Source organism: Budorcas taxicolor, chromosome 20, assembly GCF_023091745.1.
Source record: "Budorcas taxicolor isolate Tak-1 chromosome 20, Takin1.1, whole genome shotgun sequence".
Classification (NCBI taxonomy): Eukaryota; Metazoa; Chordata; class Mammalia; order Artiodactyla; family Bovidae; genus Budorcas; species Budorcas taxicolor.
Window position 1 is genome coordinate 5,610,943 of NC_068929.1, and position 18,435 is coordinate 5,629,377.

General features: G+C 48.0%; 1 protein-coding gene across 1 annotated transcript in view; it reads left to right on the plus strand.

Moving 5' to 3' along the window:
• Positions 1-18,435, plus strand: part of DOCK2 (dedicator of cytokinesis 2) — a 448,493-nt gene that overhangs the window by 382,417 nt on the left and 47,641 nt on the right. The window contains exons 33-35 of the mRNA XM_052659358.1: positions 8,164-8,249; positions 15,550-15,706; positions 18,061-18,101. Of these exons, the coding sequence (XP_052515318.1) occupies positions 8,164-8,249; positions 15,550-15,706; positions 18,061-18,101 (284 nt within the window). The remainder of the gene's footprint in view (positions 1-8,163; positions 8,250-15,549; positions 15,707-18,060; positions 18,102-18,435) is intronic.

The following is an 18,435-nucleotide window of genomic DNA, read 5'->3' on the forward strand; positions in this document are numbered from 1 at the left end:
TCCCAAGCCAGGCTGCGTCCACTGCACTGATCAGCCACTGGCCTCATCGCAGTAAACGCAGGCTGACTGAGAGAATGGTGGTGCCCTCTGAGGCAGTGGCTGCTCGCGAAATGGAGCACTGATTCCACCAGATGCTCCGGGAAGAGGGACGGGAGGTTGAATACCTCAGGAAGCCCCTGCATGTCGGAGCCCCTCTTGGAGATTTCCAGGGGGCATAACACATGGAGCCAAGGCACGGAGATGTTCCCCAGTAAACAGACCTGTGAATTTCTCAGATTCATTTCTGCAAGAAACATGTATCGGATGTGCCAGTCACTTTGGAAAAGTTCTAAGAGGAAAGAGGTTCTAAGAGGAAAGAGACTAGTTAGCTGTGACAATCCCAGTGTAAGAGGGTACACTTTCAACTCAGGGACTCACAGGCGTTCTCTGTCCCCGAGGCTGGGGACCAGCCGTCCGCCTGCAGGGAGCCTGTAGAGAAATCAGGTGAGGAATGCAGATGCAGAAAGAGGCCATAGCCAGCCAGCTGGGCTGGGGGTGCAGGAGGGTGGAAGGCACAGCTGCAGATGGATGTTTGAAGGTTGTTTGGAATCTTTCAAGGCAAAGTCCGTGGAGCTTGGGAACATGGGAGGGGCACCCTGGGTGGAATGAAGGGCATTCTGCTTGCCCTCAGGTCCCCCCAGTGGGGTGGGCACCAGCGGGCTCAGAAGGTGTCCTGGAGCAGGTGTGCAGAAGCACTCTCAGTACTGATGCCACAGTGTCTGAAAGAGAAGCTAACCCAGGTCCTCCCTGGCCGACAGCCTGACAGTTGTGTTCGGTGGCCTCGGGGCTTCTGAGGCTCGCCTATGGTGTGACTGTCCTGCCCTCGTGGATGCCATTCTGAGGCAACCCTTTGGCACGCAGCCGCCTCACCTCCATGAATGGATCCTCGCTCCACGCCTATGTTCATTGTAAACTCTTTCCCCAATTGCTTCTCTTCATCGCTGCCTTATCAAAAGAGACAGGAGAGTCAGGGGCAGCTAATGGGGCAGCTGACTAATGGGGCAGCTGCCCGTGTGCACGCCAGCTGTGTGCTTGACCAGAGCCCAGTGTGGGATGAGCAAACCCAGGTGTCCCTGCCTGACTCAGAATAAGCACACATAGATGGTATCCCCAGGGGAGGGAGGAAGCCAGGCCCCCTGAGCTCCACGCTGCCCTGAAGGCCAGATCTGGAGCACACCCCAGAACCAGGGTTTGAAACCCAGGTAGCATTGTGGCCGTGCCCGATGCCAATAGATAAGAGAAGAACCAGGTGCTCAGAGCGCGACCGGGCTCCCTTTCTAAAACGTGGGTGTGAGAGGAAATAGCAGCGCCCACAGGAGCACTCAGCAGGACCTTTGCTCCCCCTCACAGCAGGCCCTCTGGCCTGACACCCGGTGCCTTGTAGTTCTCTTGCTGCTGTGCCTTTGCGGGGCTCTTCCTCTCATTCTTCACCTGGTGAACCCTAGTCACCTTTCAGCTGTGGCCTCCCACTTGGACACAGCCTGTCCTGCTTCCTGGGGGCAGTGGGGCATCTGGACGCAGGAGACAGAGGTGTGCTCCAGCAGGGGGTCCACGGGGGGACTGAGGCAGGGAGGGGGCAGACTCTGGGGGTCTGGGGCGGGGGGAGGAGGCTCACAGGCCGGTCTATCTGAGCAGGGTTTCTTCTGCAGCCTCACCAGATTCCCCTGCCTTCTCCTCTAACCACAGCAAAATAGCTGATGCTTTTGACTGATACCCTTTACCTTTCATGAGTATATCACTTCCCCCCAGACCATCTCAGGGGCCTCTGTCTTCACCTGGGACTGGAATTCACATCCACTGGATTGGGACGTTTCAGCAAGAGGGGCTTCGAGTTGGCCATGCTGTAGCTGCAGTGGGCCTGCTGCAGTTGAAGTGAAATGCATCTCGTCCTGTCTGCAAAGGGCTCAGGCCTGACACCTCTGCCCCAGAGCACGGCAGTGTGCTCACAGGTCCGCCTCCATCTCAAGACCGTGAGCTCTCTGAGGGCCGGCGCAGTTCCCTGAGGCCCGGGACTCTCAGTACCTGTCAAGCGCCCGAGATGAATGTAGTGGGGGTCACGTCAGTGCTCTCAGTATGAATGCAGGCGCTTAGACCCCCGTCCCACAGCGTTTCAGAGGGAGAGCCTCGGCAGAGAGAGGAGCGCTCCAGCGAATGTTTTTATAATGGAGGATAACGAGGGTAGCTCGCTACTGCCTGAGCAACCCCAGGGGGATGGTTAGACTGGTTGTTTTGCCGGCAAATTCTTTGTGGAGGGAGAGGCTATGGTCTTTTCAGATGACATCTGTGGGAAGGAGTGGAGGTCCCGCGATGCAGAGACTGAGTAGAGTGGTTACCGATGAGGCAGATTGTGGAGCAGGATGATGACCTGATCATCATGAGCGTCTGAGCTCTTGGCAGGAAGGAGGGCCTTCCTCTCTCAGAAGGAGAGGATCCCTTTCTCAGAGAAGGAAGAGACAGTGGCATTTGACAGCAGCGCTTAAGACAGTGCCTTCACCTCGGCTTCACCAGGGGGCACTGGTGGCAGAGAACCCGCCTGGAGCGCGCAAGGAGACACGGGAGATGTGGGTGCGATCCCTGGGTCAGGAAGACGGCCTAGAGAAGGGCTGGGCAAGCCACTCCAGTATTCTGGCCTGGTCAGTGCCATGGAGAGAGGAGCCTGGCAGGCTACAGTCCATAGGGTCACAAAGAGCTGGACACGGCTGACAGGACTGAGCAAGCACGAAACAGCGCCTGGAACACTGCAGGAACGCAGTAATTGCTTGTGGAATGAATGAATGAACAAAGATATCAGTTTGGCAGATTCCGCTGAGACTGAGTCTTGGCATGGGATAAATGGTGATTCAGATGGCTTAGAACAGCATGTGGAAGAGAGCAAATCAATTCAATAAACATGTACTGAGCACCTACTGTCTTCTGGACAGTATGCGTTGGTGCCAGGCAGACTTAATGCTTATAAGCTGAGTAAATTTGAGCAAGTTATGTAACCTTTCTCAGCCTCAGTTTTTCATCCACAAAAGGTGTAGAATAATACCATTATTATGGTATCATCATACCAAACTCAAGCTTCATGAAGTAGGAAATGAAACAGGAAGTGATGAGACAACTCAGAGAAAAAGAGGAAGCTGCGCTGATTCCCATCAGCCTCCCACCTTTGCATGACACTGTCCTTTCCAGCTCCTCCCAGGCAGGCTTCTGACCACCGCAGGACAACTGGCAGCAAAGAAGACCCCAGGCTGGCATATGGATGCCACTCTCCTCTTTGTTATCTCTCTGCCACCCTAGCTGGTCACCATCTCTGACCCCTCCCCTGTCATAGTCAGGGCCTTACCTTTGAAGAAGAGCTCTTGTCCCCTAAATTTCACACTTCGGTGGAGCTGGGCTCCTATCAAAAAAAGTGCAGGCAAACAAGATGATGAAAAAAGCTGAGAGGTTCCAAAGCAGTCGGGAGAGACAGAGGAAGCAGTTCCGGGAAGGCGTGATGCAAGCGTGCGGCCGTGTGAGGTCCCCTCGCCACGAGAGGGAGTCGAGCTCCCAGAGCTCATTTCTCTGCTCCTCAGCACTGAAGGTTCAAGTGAGGCATCTGCACGGTCTCTTTTTATCGTTTATTCACTTCGGGCGGTGCTGGGTCTTGCTGCTCGCAGGCTTCCTCTGGTTGCGGCCTGGTGAGAGCTCTGCTCGAGTTGTGGTTCACGGGCCTCTCGCTGCAGTGGCGTCTCCTCGCAGAGCACGGGCGCTGGGGCACGTGGACTTCAGCAGCTGTGGCGCAGGGGCTCAGTAGTTGCGGTGTACGAGCTCTGTTGCCTCTCGGCAGGTGGAATCTTCCTGGTCCAGGGACTGAACCCATGTCTGCTGCATTGGTTGGTAGATTCTTAATCCCTGGACCACTAGGGAAGTCCCTGTAGCATCCAGCTTCTGCAAAAGTAACCTGCAGATGCTCCTTAGCAAATATCCACTTTGCAGGGTGGGATGAGGCATCAGTGATGTGATGCAGTCTTTAGTTGTGGATGAAATGGAAATAATTTGGCGAAGCCGGGGCTACTCCCTAAGCTCTACACAGTGCAATGTTGGGAGTAAGGCCCATCATGGTGCCATAATGTAGTATATGTTTGGCAGTGTAAGGGACCCTTGGGTATGCCCTAAGTCAAATACATCATCCTTTGAAACCCAAGGCAAAGGTCCCACTTTGCCTCAGTTGCCTCATTTATAAAGCAGGGATGATGACACCCATCTCCCTTCACTGTTGTAAAGCTTAAATGAGATTAACATGCCAGCGATGAGAACAGTGTCAGTGATGTCATGATGACAGTTACTAACAGATACCAAGCACTTGCTATGTGCTAAACGCCAGGCCAGGCCTTTCTCATGCGTTTCCCATTGACTTCTCCCCTCAACACTATAAAGTAGGTGCTGCTTTAAAGTTCCATTTAAAAGATGAGAAAACTGAGCCTCAGAAAGGCTTATTAACTTGCTCAAGGTCATGTGGTAGGAAAAACAGTCGAAGCAAGACTCAAACTAAGTCTGTGTGTGTGTGTGTGTGTGTGTGTGTGTGTGTGTGTGTGTGTGTGTTCAGTCATATCCAACTCTTTGTGACCCCATGGACTGCAGCCCATCAGGCTCCTCTGTCCGTGGAATTGTCCAGGCAAGAATAGTGGAGTGGGTTACCATTTCCTACTCCAGAGGGTCTTCCCAACCCAGGGACTGAACCCATGTCTCCTGCACTGGCAGGTGGATACTTAACCACTGTGCCACCTGGGAAGCCCCACACCAAGTCTGTTTGATGCCAAAGCTTGTGGTCAAAGCCACTCCCAAGCGTAGCCCACCGCTGGTCCCAGCAGCCCAAAGGACCAGAGTCTGTCCTGGGATGTACTTGACTGAAACCTCCCCTCTCCAACCCGCCCCGGAGGGCTCAGGCGTGGCTGGCATCATCAGCTCTGCACATTCCTGGCACCCTGTAATTTCCCTCCCTCTGGGCTCTTTTGTGACCCTGAGACAAGTGCTTATTTACCCCATCCACTTCTCAGCTCCAAAGGAAAGTTCATCTCATGAGGAGGAAGCATGCCAGCATTTACCATTGAACAGCTCCGCAAAGCTGGTTTTCTCCCTGAGAGCTGCTTTCCAGTAACATTCAGCAGTAATAACAATAACATTAGCAGTAATCATAAGATGACAAGAAAACCCAGTGCACACTTGAGCCTGTGCGATCGCCTAGTGCTTTGTAAATAAAATGTCCCCAGTCTCCCTAACTACCCCATGCAGGAGGTACCACAGTGATGCCTGTTATATTAGTCAGGATCAGCAAATATGACCCCACAGGCAAAATCTGTCCTGCCACTTTTTCCTTTGGTGAAGCTTTACTGGACTATGCCCGTGCTGATTTGTTTTTGTATCAGCTGTGGCTGCTTTGGTACCACAACAGGAAAGTTGAATAGTTGTGACAGACTGACCCACAAAGCCTAACTAAAATATTTACTAACTGGCCCTTTAAGAAAGTGTTTGCTGAGCCCTGATATAAACTATGAAGCTGAGGGTTAGAAAGACCTACTCATTTTCCCGAGATGGTGAAGGAGATGGAGGAGACACTTAAAGCCGGTGCTTATTTACCCCCTTGACCTAACATCAGCAGCTTCTCTTGTGGTCCCTTGCTGTCTCTCTTCCTACCTGGGCTCGGCACAGTAGACATGGCTATTCATGCCAGCCTGACTTTGGGTGACGCTTGGCATATACAACAGGCTTAACAAAATGTATCACATAAGGGGCATGATTCTGTATAGATTGGCAGCCCAGACCCTCATCACACTGGCCCCCATACCTGCGGCTCTGTTCTTATTTCTACCCTTTCTTGAACTCTATGCTCCAGCTGAACTGTTCTCCTCACTTTTCTCCATAGTCCCACCTCCACACCTTTGCTCAGTCCATCCCCACCTCCCCAATCTGGAATGCCCTTCCTTTTCATGTTATCACAGTCCTACCCATCTTTCCAGACCTGTGTATCTCCTTCCATAAATCTTCCTCAACTGTGGAAACATAGGAGATTCTTTCTCAACACAAACTGTACGAGCACAAGTTTCTGGTCCTTGCACTGGCCCTTAGCACACAGAAGAGAGGGAACAACATCCCCACAGGCGACATGTGAACCAAGGAGAAAGCGAATCTGGTCTCTGTCTTCCATCACCTAAAGGATTCCAGCCAACTAAACTGGGCTTGATCTTTTGTGCACTGGAGAGCACTTGCCTGAAGATTTCTGCCGTCCACCTGAGACTTTAAACAAGCCACTCAAACTCTCTGAGCCTCTATTTCATCTGTGCTAATAACTGACACTCTGAGGGTGGGGCTGGCTGCTTTCAATGCATGATAGCATTTAAAGGTGACCCTTGACTTCCAGACCTCATGGGGCTATTGTGAGGACTAAAGGTGAAGAGTTAGGACCCAGGAATGCCTAAGGGCTCCCTGAATGTTGGCGACCTTCACCAAGAGCCTCCTTCCCTTCTCAACGTGCCAGTTTCTTATCTAGCAGTAAAATGAGAGATGAGTTTGGTCACATGATTTGGATGCACTCATCAAGGCATGATATTAAAACAGTCTGCAAACCATTTTTGCATTTTGGCCATGTAAGAGACACTGAATGGCCCTTCAAAATGTTGTATAAGCCCTAAACTCAACCGGGTCGACATGCTTCTTGACATTGAACATGGGAGACAAAGCACACATTGGCTTCCACGTTGCAGAAATCGGTGTCTAGGTGCTTTCAGGCCACTTAACCACGCATGCTCAGTCATGCCCAACTCTTCGTGTCTGCATGCATGGACTGTAGCTCACCAGGCTCCTCTGTCCGTGAGATTTCCCAGGCAAGAATACTGAAGTGGGTTGCCATTTCCTCCTGCAGGGGATCTTCCCGCTCCAGGGACTAAGCCTGCACCTCTTGTGTCTCCTGCATTGGCAGGCGGGTTCTTTACCCCCGAGCCATCTGGGAAGCCCTCACTTGGCTAGTCTGATCTCTGTTATAGTTGTCACCAGTCTTGACTCTCTGAGGCATCAGTTCACATAAATATTACACCTTCAGGTGTGGCTTGATTCAGGAGCTCAAAAATATCAGGTTTCAGTCTCTTCCTATCCCTTCCTCTCTGCTTTCCACTACATTGGTGTCATCCTTAGGCAGATTCCTTCATTGTGTTCCTCCCCAGCAACCTCTGGCTTACAATCTTCAAGTTAAGCAGAAAGACTTCTTTTTGCTAAGAGTGCCAGCAAAACCTCAGATTTGAGTCTCATTGGCTTGATCTGGGCCCTTCTTAACTGTAGGGTCTGGAAAATGAAAGACACTGATAAAATGCTTGGTCTATGTCATGTATCCACACCTGGAGCTAGGAAGATGTATTCAGCCCACCTAAGTCCCACTAATTGAAATTAAGGTGGATATGATTATCCAAGTATAAAAAAAGGAACGCTAGGCATGCAGAAATAATAGCTGATCATGCCAACATGCCACCTCTTGAAGATCAGTGCTCTCACATACCTCAGAGCCTTTGCTCATGCTCTCTGCTTGGAATGTCTTTTCTCTTTCCTTTCTCCTGAAAAATTTCAACATAAACCTGAGAACAAAGTCAAATGACATGGGCTGTGTGCCTTCCCTGAAGACTTCCCTCTATTTGTCTGTCTCTCTTTCATATGCGTATCTCTCTGCTCCAGCACTTAACCACCTACTGCTCTTCTCCACTCCCAAGGAACTCCTAAAAGGCAAGTGCAGCGTCCTGTTTCATAATGCATTCCCAGTTTCCAGCACTAAACCTGGGAGTTGCTGCCGCTGTTCAGTTGCTAAGTTATGTCTGACTCTTCACAGCCCTATAGACTGTGGCCTGCCAGGCTCCTCTGTCCATGGGATTCTCCAGGCAGGAATAATGGAGTGCATTGCCATTCCCTTCTCCATGGGATCTTCCTGACCCAGGGACTGAGCCCAAGTCGCTAACATCTCTTGTGTTGCCAGGCATGTTGTTTATCGCTAGCACCAGCTGGGAAGCCTGGGAAATGATAAAAGCTCCCTGAAGCTCTGGTTAAAGTCTTGAATGGACTGATTTCAACATTCAGCCTTCTAACATTGTGATTGTTGACTATCATCTCCTATTTCTTCAGTTTGAAAACGAAATCATCCTCAAGCTGGACCATGAAGTGGAAGGTGGCCGAGGGGACGAGCAGTACATGCAGCTGCTGGAGTCAATGTGAGTTTAGGACCCAGAGTGGGAGGAACCAGGGGGGCGGGCCTGAGGCCCGAGGGCTCAGGACCCCAGGGGCTCTGTCCTCCCCTGGAGACCAATCCGGAGGCTCGTGGGTATTGGAGAAACTCCATTTCAAGAAATCTCACATCTCTCTGCAGTGGCGATTTCTTTGATATTGATGGAACAGGTGATAAAAGAAACTTGGCTGTGTAGCGGAGAGGGAGATATTCCACCAGGATGATCACTTTTGTTATCTCTTACCTGTGGAATAATTCTTGCTGTCTTTTCTTTTTCTCGTTTTTAATCTTTGACAGATATTGATCACAGTCAACAGATCTGGAGCACACGTGATCTGTGGAAAACTCATTAAGTGATCTCTCTGTATTGTCTCCTTTAGTTGAGTTTTCTCTGTTTGATCTCATTTCACAGCAATGCCCCTAAAGCTCAGGGAAGTGTCTTGTCTGAGGAGACTAGGTCAAGCTAGTCAAGTAGACAAGCTGGGACTGAACCCAGCTCTGCTAAACTCCAGCACACAGGCCTAGGGAGGCAGTGGGCAGTGGATAGCACCTAGGAGCACAGAACTTGGGCTCAGGACAATGTTTTAACAGCTTATTGAGATACAGTACATACAGCAGACTGTTCACCTAAAGTGACGAGTAGTGGAACCAAGATGAAAATCTTCCAACAACGTACAAATAGCCAATGTGGCTTTTAGTGTATTCACGGAACTGTGAATGCACAATCACAATCACAATCACAAATCACAATTCACAATCACAATCACAAACTGCAACCATTGCCACCATCACTTTTAGAACATTTTTGTCACCTCCGGAAAGAAAGCCTGTACCCCTTCGCCATCATCCCCTCCCCTTCTTTGGGGTTTCTCTGCATGTGTTTATTCTGGAAGTTTCATATAAACAGAACTATACAATACATAGTCCTTTGTGGCTATAGCATGCTCTCAGGGTTCGTCATGCTGTAACCTGTGTCAGATTTCATTTCTTTTGATTGGATATACCCTATGTTGTTTATCCATTCATCAGCTTATGACTACTTAGACTGTCTCTACTTTGGCCTATCACAAATAACGCTACTATGACCGTTCATATACAAACGTTTGTGTGGACACATGTTCACAGTGCTCTTGGGTGTATAACTAGGAGTGGAATTTCTGGGTCATATGGCAACTCTATATTTACCCTTCTGAGGAACCATAAAACTGTTTTCCAAAGTAACTATACCAGTTACATTCCTACCTGCAATGTACACGGCTTCCAGTTTCTCCACATCCCTCTGTTAATATGTTTCTTACCAATTACAGACATCCTAGCAGATATGAGGGCTTCCTTTGTGGCTCAGCTGGTAAAGAATCTGCCTGCAATACAGGAGACCTGGGTTCGATCCCTGGGTTGGGAAGATCCCCTGGAAATGGGAAAGGCTACCCACTCTAGTATTCTGGCCTGGAGAATTCCATGGACTATATGGGGTCCCAAAGAGTCAGACATGACTGAGCGACTTTTACTTCGCTATGAAATGATATCTCCCTGTCATTTCACTTACCATTTCCTACATGGCTAATGATGTTGAGAATCTTTTCATGTGCACATTGATCACTTGTATGCTGTTGGAGGACTTTCATCTTGGTTCCGCCACTCAGCAGCTGCACACCTTTGGACCAGTCATGAAACAGCATTGGCTTCAGTGTGCCCCACCTGTAAAATGGGGATAATCAGCCTCCTGTGGTTATACTGAAGCATGGACACAGCAGGTAGAAGCTGAATAAATGCTGTTTGATCCGCTTGCTAACTCCCAACATCTATCTCTGACACCATGAGAAGTGAGGGCTTCTCCTAAGGTGTGAACCCTTGGGATGGCTCACACATCCCAAGTTCCCTCCTATTTGTAGATTCCCTGATTTGTTTGATTCTCTGATATATAGTCAATCTTGAATTCTTTCCCCAATCCTCTTAGGAAATTTTTGCTTTAACAACAAAAGCACACTGAAGGTCTTATTCTGACCCTTGCCATGACCCTCCCTCCCCGGCCCAGCAGGCAGAGCCCAGTGGGCAGACTCGAGTCCCAGGCAGCACCACCCCAGCTGGCCATGCCCCTCCTGTCACACGCACAGCCCTCACTGAACAGCCTGGAAAGCAAAGGCCACTCAGCTGGAGGAGAGACCCTTCCTCTGCTCCTCGCTGGGTATTGAGACTGATTTTCCAGGGAGGAGGTGACATTTTGCCCGTGTTAATATTTTTCTTAAAGCTCAAGAAAGGAAAATCTAAATATTGACCAGAAGTGAAACCAGGGATGGTGCTGGCAATTTCCACTCACATAAGCGGACAGGGCCCTGCAGCCGGTCTTCAGATGATCAGCAGGATTTTCAAATCCTTCCTGAGTGATTATTTATAAAAGGCGTCCTTGGAGGTCAAGGAAATTAAAAACAGCTCATTATTTTTCTGCTGAAACAGAGGTGTGAATGATTTTTCAAAGCTAATCAAGCCCAACCCACAGTATCAGGACCCCATCAGAGCACCCAGGGACCAAGTCCCTGCTCCTTCCTTTTGACTTTCTGAGCCTCAGTTTCCTCAGCTGCAAATCGGGGATAAAAATGCCATCCAACTCTGAGAGCTTTCATTGAGAACGAACAAGACACGTCATGAAAAGTACGTATTACAGTTTGTGATGCCTTGTGGGTCATCTGGAAGTAGCAGCTATTATTATCATTAATCTAGTGGCTGCGTGAGTGTGCTCAGGCATGCAGTCGTGTCCGACTCTAGTGACCCCATCGACTGCAGCCACCCAGGCTCCTCTGTCTATGGAATTCTCCAGACAAGAATACTGGAGTGGCTTGCTATTTCCTCTTCCAGGCGATCTTCCTGGCCCAGGGATTGATCTTGTGCCTCCTGCATTGGCAGGCAGTTTCTTCTCAACTGAGCCACCTGGGAAGCCCAATCAGGTGGATACTGGTCTAATGAGTTGAAGCCCTGAGCCTCTGTATCATTTCTCTTCCAGCTCCTCCCATCTTTCAGGGCCCCCGCTAATACATAGTACCCACTCTGAGCAGACACAGTTAGGTGGGCACACAACCTGGCAGCTTTTGTGGGTAGAACACGGCTTCCCCTCTGGTAGCAGTTGAAACCCTGAATCAGGGCACCAGTGTTAGGGTATGCAGTGGTGCTAAATTTCAGTATTCCTATGCTCTTGTGCGTGCACAACCTTACACAGTATCTCGCCCCTCCCCATCCTTAGAGCTGTCTTTGGAGCCCACTCCCATTGTCCACATCTGTCTTAAAGTGAGAGTCCCACATTAAATGGAATAACAAGACACTTTCTAGCCTCCTGTATTCCATCTGCCTGGGAATATTTCTAGAAGGGGCAAGGGGGCCAGAAGCCTGAAGGGGACAGAAAAGGTGTATTCAGGGGCCTAGATCTCAAACCAGTTCAGCTGAAAGAGGACCTGTCATAAGAAGCACACCATACACAGTCTTTAAAGGAATAAATGAGAGTCCAGTCCAGCACTGACAGAGGCTGTGGGCCTGGGCTCCTCCCTCTGAAGACCTTCCGTACTGAATGCAAACCATTCTGGGGGGAGTGTGAGCCCCCTCCATCCCCGCGGAGGCAGGAGCACAGATGCCGGGTGCCCAGTGTGCCACCCGTCCTTCCGCCAAGTGCGGGATAACTGCATCACTGTGAGAGTCTCACAGCTCTCTTTCCTTGTCACTTACACTCCACTGTTGGACTCAAAGACAGTGTGTGACCTTGGCAGGATCAAGATTAGAACCCAGCCTCTTGGGGGCCTCAAACCTAGCCTACAAATTGAGGGTGATAATGATGCCTACTTCAAGGAGATTATGTGAGCATTGAACAAGATAATCAATAAAGCCAGCTTAGCACAACATCTGGAACACACGTACTCAATAAATGATAGTATCATGAATTATGGTGAGTTTTTATTTCTATATCTGCTTTCACTGCTAGACCGTGAACTCCTGGAGGTCAGTGAATTGCTATTTCTGAAATCTCTGAATCCCTAGTTCCCAGAAGAATTCATGTTGAACACACAGATGGCTAGATGGATGGTGATGAATGATGGATAAATGAGTTATTTCAAACCAATCTGCCCATCCATCTCACCAACCCTAGACCATATGACCAGTCTTCTTACCTTGTGGCTGAAAAATAGTCAGAAACCCAAGACTTTGTTTTTTCTAAACCCTTGCTTCTCAAAGAGTCAACAGTATAGCATCTGCTGGGAGCTTGTTAAAATGCAGAATCTCAGGCCCTAACTCAAATCTGATGAATCAGAATCATGAATGCAGTGCCCAGGTGATCCCTATGCATATTTAAGTCTGCAAAACAGCAGAGAAAACCAATGGTTCTTAATATTGGCTGCACATTAGAATCGTCTAGAGAAAAGAAATAAAATACTGCTTACTGGCTGACCCTCATCTCCAGAGATACAAAGACATCAACCTAGGGTGGGCCTTGAGTTTTGTAGAAGTTCCCCTTATGACTCTGCCATGAGCCAGCACAGAAAGCCACTGATCTGGCCGGGCTCACAGCCTCAGATGTCTTCTTCTGGGGGGCTGTGAGAAATCACACCCCAAACACGGGGAAAAAATTTAAATGCATTGTCATTAAGATTGAAAACAAGGCTTGAAGTGACCATCCCAGAAGGAGTGAGGCACAGCTGTGACTGAGCCAGACAGGGCTAAATCACAGAGCAATTTGCATCTCTCCTTGAGAGCAGGGAACAGGTGCTTTTCCTACAGCGAAGATGGATTTGTCTGATCGCAGCCACAGTTTGAGATGTCATCTCCTTGCAGTCTGGTTTGGCTTCTGGGCAAAATGACCCTCCAGAGTCCTTGCCTTCCTTACTTTCCCCCTCCTAGGAACTCTTGGGACCTAAACTGCTGCAGGCAGAGTAGGCAGAAACAGATGTAGCCTGAGAAGTGCTTGTCGACTCAAGACGCCTGAGAACACACCAGTGTTTCTCTGATTGTCTTGATTCCCAAGGTCACCGCTTACTAGCAGAGTGATACTGGGAAGGACATTTAACCCCTCTGAGCCTTGATGACCTCATCTTCAAAATAAGAGGAATCATTTTTACTTATCAGAATGACCGTTATTATTTCTTAAGAAAAAGTGATTAGACAGTGTCTGGCTCAGTGGTTAAGAATTCATCTGCTAATGCAGGAGATGAAGTAGACAAGGGCTCCTGGGGTGGGAAGACCCCTGGAGAAGGAAATGACAACCCCCTCTAGAATCCTTGCCTGGAAAATCCTGTGCACAAAGGAGCTTGGCAGGCTACAGTCATGGAGTTGCAGAGTCGGACACGACTTAGCAACTGAGCGCGTACACACGGTGCAGAATAAGCGATTGAGAAGTAACCATGAAGCAAAACTGCAATCCATCTGTGTCTCCATACCCAGCCTGCGGGCTGCTTAAGAGCAGGCGTAATTCTTTATATATATGTACATATATATATACATATCTTTCTCCCCACCCCCACTCTAGCATATTGCCTAGCACTAATAGTTACTTAAGGAATGCCACCATTTTAGTTTTTGTTTTTAAGATTTAGAATAGTAAGATTACAACAAATGTTGTAACTTGTTCAAGTAACATATGAACGTTTAAATCGCAAAGTGAACACTGTCCTCTTCTGCTCCTCCACCTAGACCCTCTGTCTGAAGCAGTGTGCATTTAGAGTTTGGTGTTCATCCTTCCTGATGGTCACATCTATAAACACACAAAAACACATGAAGTAGACACAGACTTCCACTCACATATAGCATCTGGTGCGTGAGGGCAGATGCTGGGGCCAGACTGTTGTTATTAATATTTACCAACTGTGTGACCCTGAACAAGTTAGTTGACCTCTTTGTGCTTTAATTTCCCCATCAGCAAATACTTCACAAGATTGTGATGATAGATTAAATGAGTTAAAATTTGTAAGCTGTTTAGAATAATGCCTAGGACATGGTAGGTTCTTTGTAAGATCGTTAAATTAAAAAACAAATATTATTCTGAGATTTAGTTTTCTCAACTATATATTTTATAGAAATTTTTGTGTCAAAATTTTGATCTCTGGCCTACTTCTTAATGGCTTCATTGAATCATATTTTGTGAATATGCTTTAATTGGACATTTAGAATGCTTCCAACTATTTTACTATTAGACACAATTTCTAAGTATTATAAATATACCCTTACCTACTTATGGGATTATTTCTATAAAATAGATTCCCCAAATAGAATTATTGGATCAAAAGATATGTATTTTTACAATTTTTACAGATACTGTGAAAATTGCTACCCCAGAAAGTTGTACTGATTCACTCCCAATATGGGTCTATAAAAGTAATTATTTCCGCACATCATTGCCCACACTACAATTTTATTTTTATTTTTTCTCATTTTGTCGGTGGGGGAAATTTTTAAATACTTTCTACTCTATATGGTCAACATGCCCCTGAGATCACTTTAGTTACGTCTGCCTCTTTGCAACCCAATGGACCATAGCCTGCCAGGCTTCTCTGTCCATGGGATTCTCCAGGCAAGAACACCCAAGTGGGTTGCCATGCCCTCCTCCAGGGGATCTTCTCAACCCAGGGATCCAACCATCAAGGAAGATTCTTTACCACTAACGCCACCTGGGAAGCCCCAAGTTCAGTTCAGTCACTCAGTTGTGTCTGACTCTGCAACCCCATGGACTGCAGCACACCAGGCTTCCCTGTCCATCACCAACTCCTGGAGTTTACTCAAACTCATGTACATTGAGTGGGTGATGCCATCCAACCATCTCATCCTCTGTCGTCCCCTTCTCCTCCTGCCTTCAGTCTTTCCCAGCATCAGGGTCTTTTCAAATGAGTCAGTTCTTCACATCAGGTGGCCAGAGTATTGGAATTTCAGCTTCAGCATCAGTCCTTCCAATGAATATTCCGGACTGGTTTCCTTTAGGACTGACTGGTTGGATCTCCTTGCAGTCCAGGGGACACTCAAGAGTCTTCTCCATCACCACAGTTCAGAAGCATCAGTTCTTCGGCGCTCAGCTTTCTTTATAGTCCAACTCTCACATCCATACATGACTACTAGAAAAATCAGAAGGGAAGCCCCAAATCAAAGTATAAATAAGGACTGAATAAAGGAACAAAAGGACACAGTGAACCAAGGGAACTTGGATTCACAGATTTGTTTGGCTTTTACTCCACCCACCCTACCCCCGCCCCGCCCAGCCCCGCCCCCAGCGTGCCTTCTCCCGTGCCTTTGCGCTCACTACCCTCCTGTGTGTGCGGCAGCCTGATGGAGTGTGCTGCGGAACACCCGACCATCTGCAAGTCGGTGGAGAACTTTGTGAACCTGGTCAAAGGCCTCCTGGAGAAGCTTCTGGATTACCGGGGCGTCATGACGGATGAGAGCAAAGACAACCGCATGAGCTGCACAGTGAACCTGCTGGTATGTGGGCTCTCCCCTTGTCCAATCAGGGCAGTCATGGGAGCTGGTCTGACTTTGGGTTCTGCTGTTGCTCTGGGTGGGGAGGCCTCACTCAGGGCTTTAGAAATCAGAAAAACAGGAGAGGGAATCCCTCTCTCGACATCTGCCAGCTCTGTGACTTGAAGTCAATCATTGTCACATTCCTGTGCCTCAGTTTATCACATGCATGAAATGGGAATGAGCGTAGTCAGCTCTCCCTGGCTTTTTGAAACCCCATGGACAGGGGGTTGGTATGCACTGATTGAAACAACCACAGACAGAAAGCACCAGGTGGGGAAAAAAAAATCCACCAAGTTCCAAAAAGTAAACTTAAATTTACTGGATGCTAGCCACTGTTTACATAGCACTTACATTGGATTTACAACTGTTTACATAGCATTTACATTGTTTTAGTAAATACAAATAATCTAGAGATGACTTAAAGTATATGGATGTGTGCAGGTTATACACAAATACTATTAACGTACCGTTTTATGTAAGAGACTTGAGCATCCTTGTATTCTGGTGGCTGTGGTGGTCCCAGCACTGTGACCCTGAAGATTCCAAGGGATGGCAGTATCTCCTTTGGCACTTAACACACCACAGAGAAAGTGGTGTAAAGAGGTTAAGAGTATGAGCTTTGGAGTCACGCAGCCTATTCTCACCCTCTCTCAGATAATTAATAGAATACCCAAGGAAATTTTCTGAGGGTTGTTTGCTTATCTGTTACGTGGTAAAGATAACAGTACCTGATTCATAGGTTATGCAGTCCTGTGGGGCTGTGCTCAGTCGCCCAGCTGTGCCTGACTCTTTGCAACCCCATGGACTGTAACCTGCCAGGCTTCTCTGTCCCTGGAATTTTCCAGGCAAGAGTGCAGTTCTGACCCATGGTTAATGCTCACTGTGTGTTAGTTTCCTTATCTTATGAAATGAAGTACTACCCATAACTAGGATTTATAGAAGATTACCATGGGACAAGCTAACCAGAGCAGGTAACTCCAAACCCAGACTCTTCATCTCTGTACCACACGACCTGCCACGGGCCAGCTCCCAGTCTCCCCTTCAGATGTCCTGTGATGTGGTTATGAGACAGCTAGAGCAGCAACAGTGCTTCATATTCACCAGGTCAACCCACCCTACGGGAGTTAAAATGAGTAAGGTTGGCCAAACGACCACATGGCATCTACTACATCAATCCCCCCGACATTTCCAGCGCTCCAGAAATATAAATTGTGAGCCTAGAGTTCTGTTGTGTGTCCTCCATTTGCCCTAAGAGGACTCTTTAAACACCCAAGATATTGCCATTGATTTTCTGAAATGCTAAGAGGAGTTAAAATTCCTGCTTACAACAGAAAGGAATTCATTGCGAATAACTCCACACGGCCCGCTTTACATAAAGGGCACAAAGGAGGGGTTTTCTAGGAGTTTACAGTCTTGTCACTGGAGAGGTAGAAGTTGGTTGCAGAAACTGGCCTTCAGCTGACAGAGTCTGACCTGGAAGAAAGTTGGGAAAGGTAGGTCTGTAAGCAGTTTAAACCCAGCATGGAATTTAAGCACATCTTGTTGATTTTGGAGTGTGGCTTAAACACGGTATCACGAAGAACAGGATGGGGTGAGCGTGTCTGCAGGTCTCGCGGGACTCTGCCAACCACTGACTGTGCCCTGGAACACACCGTCTCACCCTCTGAGAGCCTGAGGTGCACATGGGTGCGTTGAATTAAACCTGGATCTTCTCCAGGTGTGGCTCAAGTGTGAGATCCTAACCTCCTGACACAAAATCTGTGAGGACTTGTTTTAAAATGCACGTGATTCCAGAACGCCCACTGGTCTATGTGAGCCTTTTGACTGTGGAATCTCAGCATAACTCTTGATAGTTCTGCACTGACAAAAGTTATAATCTGTTATCATCACCGGGATCTATTGTGATTAATGTACTATTACTCTGGCCATTGCTATTACTCTGATTCCAACTCGAGTTCTCCTCAGTGCAGGATCTGAGCTTTTAAAGGTCAAGCTGGGCTGCCTTTCGTAGTAGACTTGTCAAAGTGAACTCCCTCAGTCTTCTCGAAAGCCTCTCTCTCAATGCAGCAAGTAGCTGGATTGCACCTCCTGATGTGATGGCTGGGATACTTCCTCTGGCCCTTTATAGTCTAAGGATCAGGGGAGTGACTTTCAAGTCAGAATAAGCAGTTTGGTGCATTCAGGAAAGTAAATTTCTTGCTCCCATCTCGCCCAGATAGTAAATAGCAGTTTCCTCTCGTCTTCATTACAATGCCCTCCACCCCTGCTGTTCTGCAAAGAAAAACATTCATCACTGTTTTTCCTCCCTTATCTAGAATTTCTACAAAGATAATAATCGGGAAGAGATGTATATAAGGTAAGATTTTTGTTTTCTAAAACCCAAACCTGCCGTGTCACTCTTCTGCTAGAAATCCATCGATGGCTCCCCACTGCCTTCAGCAGAATGTAAGCACATCTTGTTGACACTCGGACCTTCTGATTCCTGTCCATCTTCTTGGATTCAACTCTTTCCATGCTCCTACAATCAGCCTCCCAAATCCACCTGGAGTTCTCTGACGTGCCGTGCTGTTTTGCTGTGAATTGTGCTGGTGAACTGCACTTGTGTTTGTTACAAGGCTGGCATGTGAAGCCCTAGTCTAGGGTTTGGAGGGCAAATACTTAGATCATTGGCCAGCCCAACTTCAAAGGGA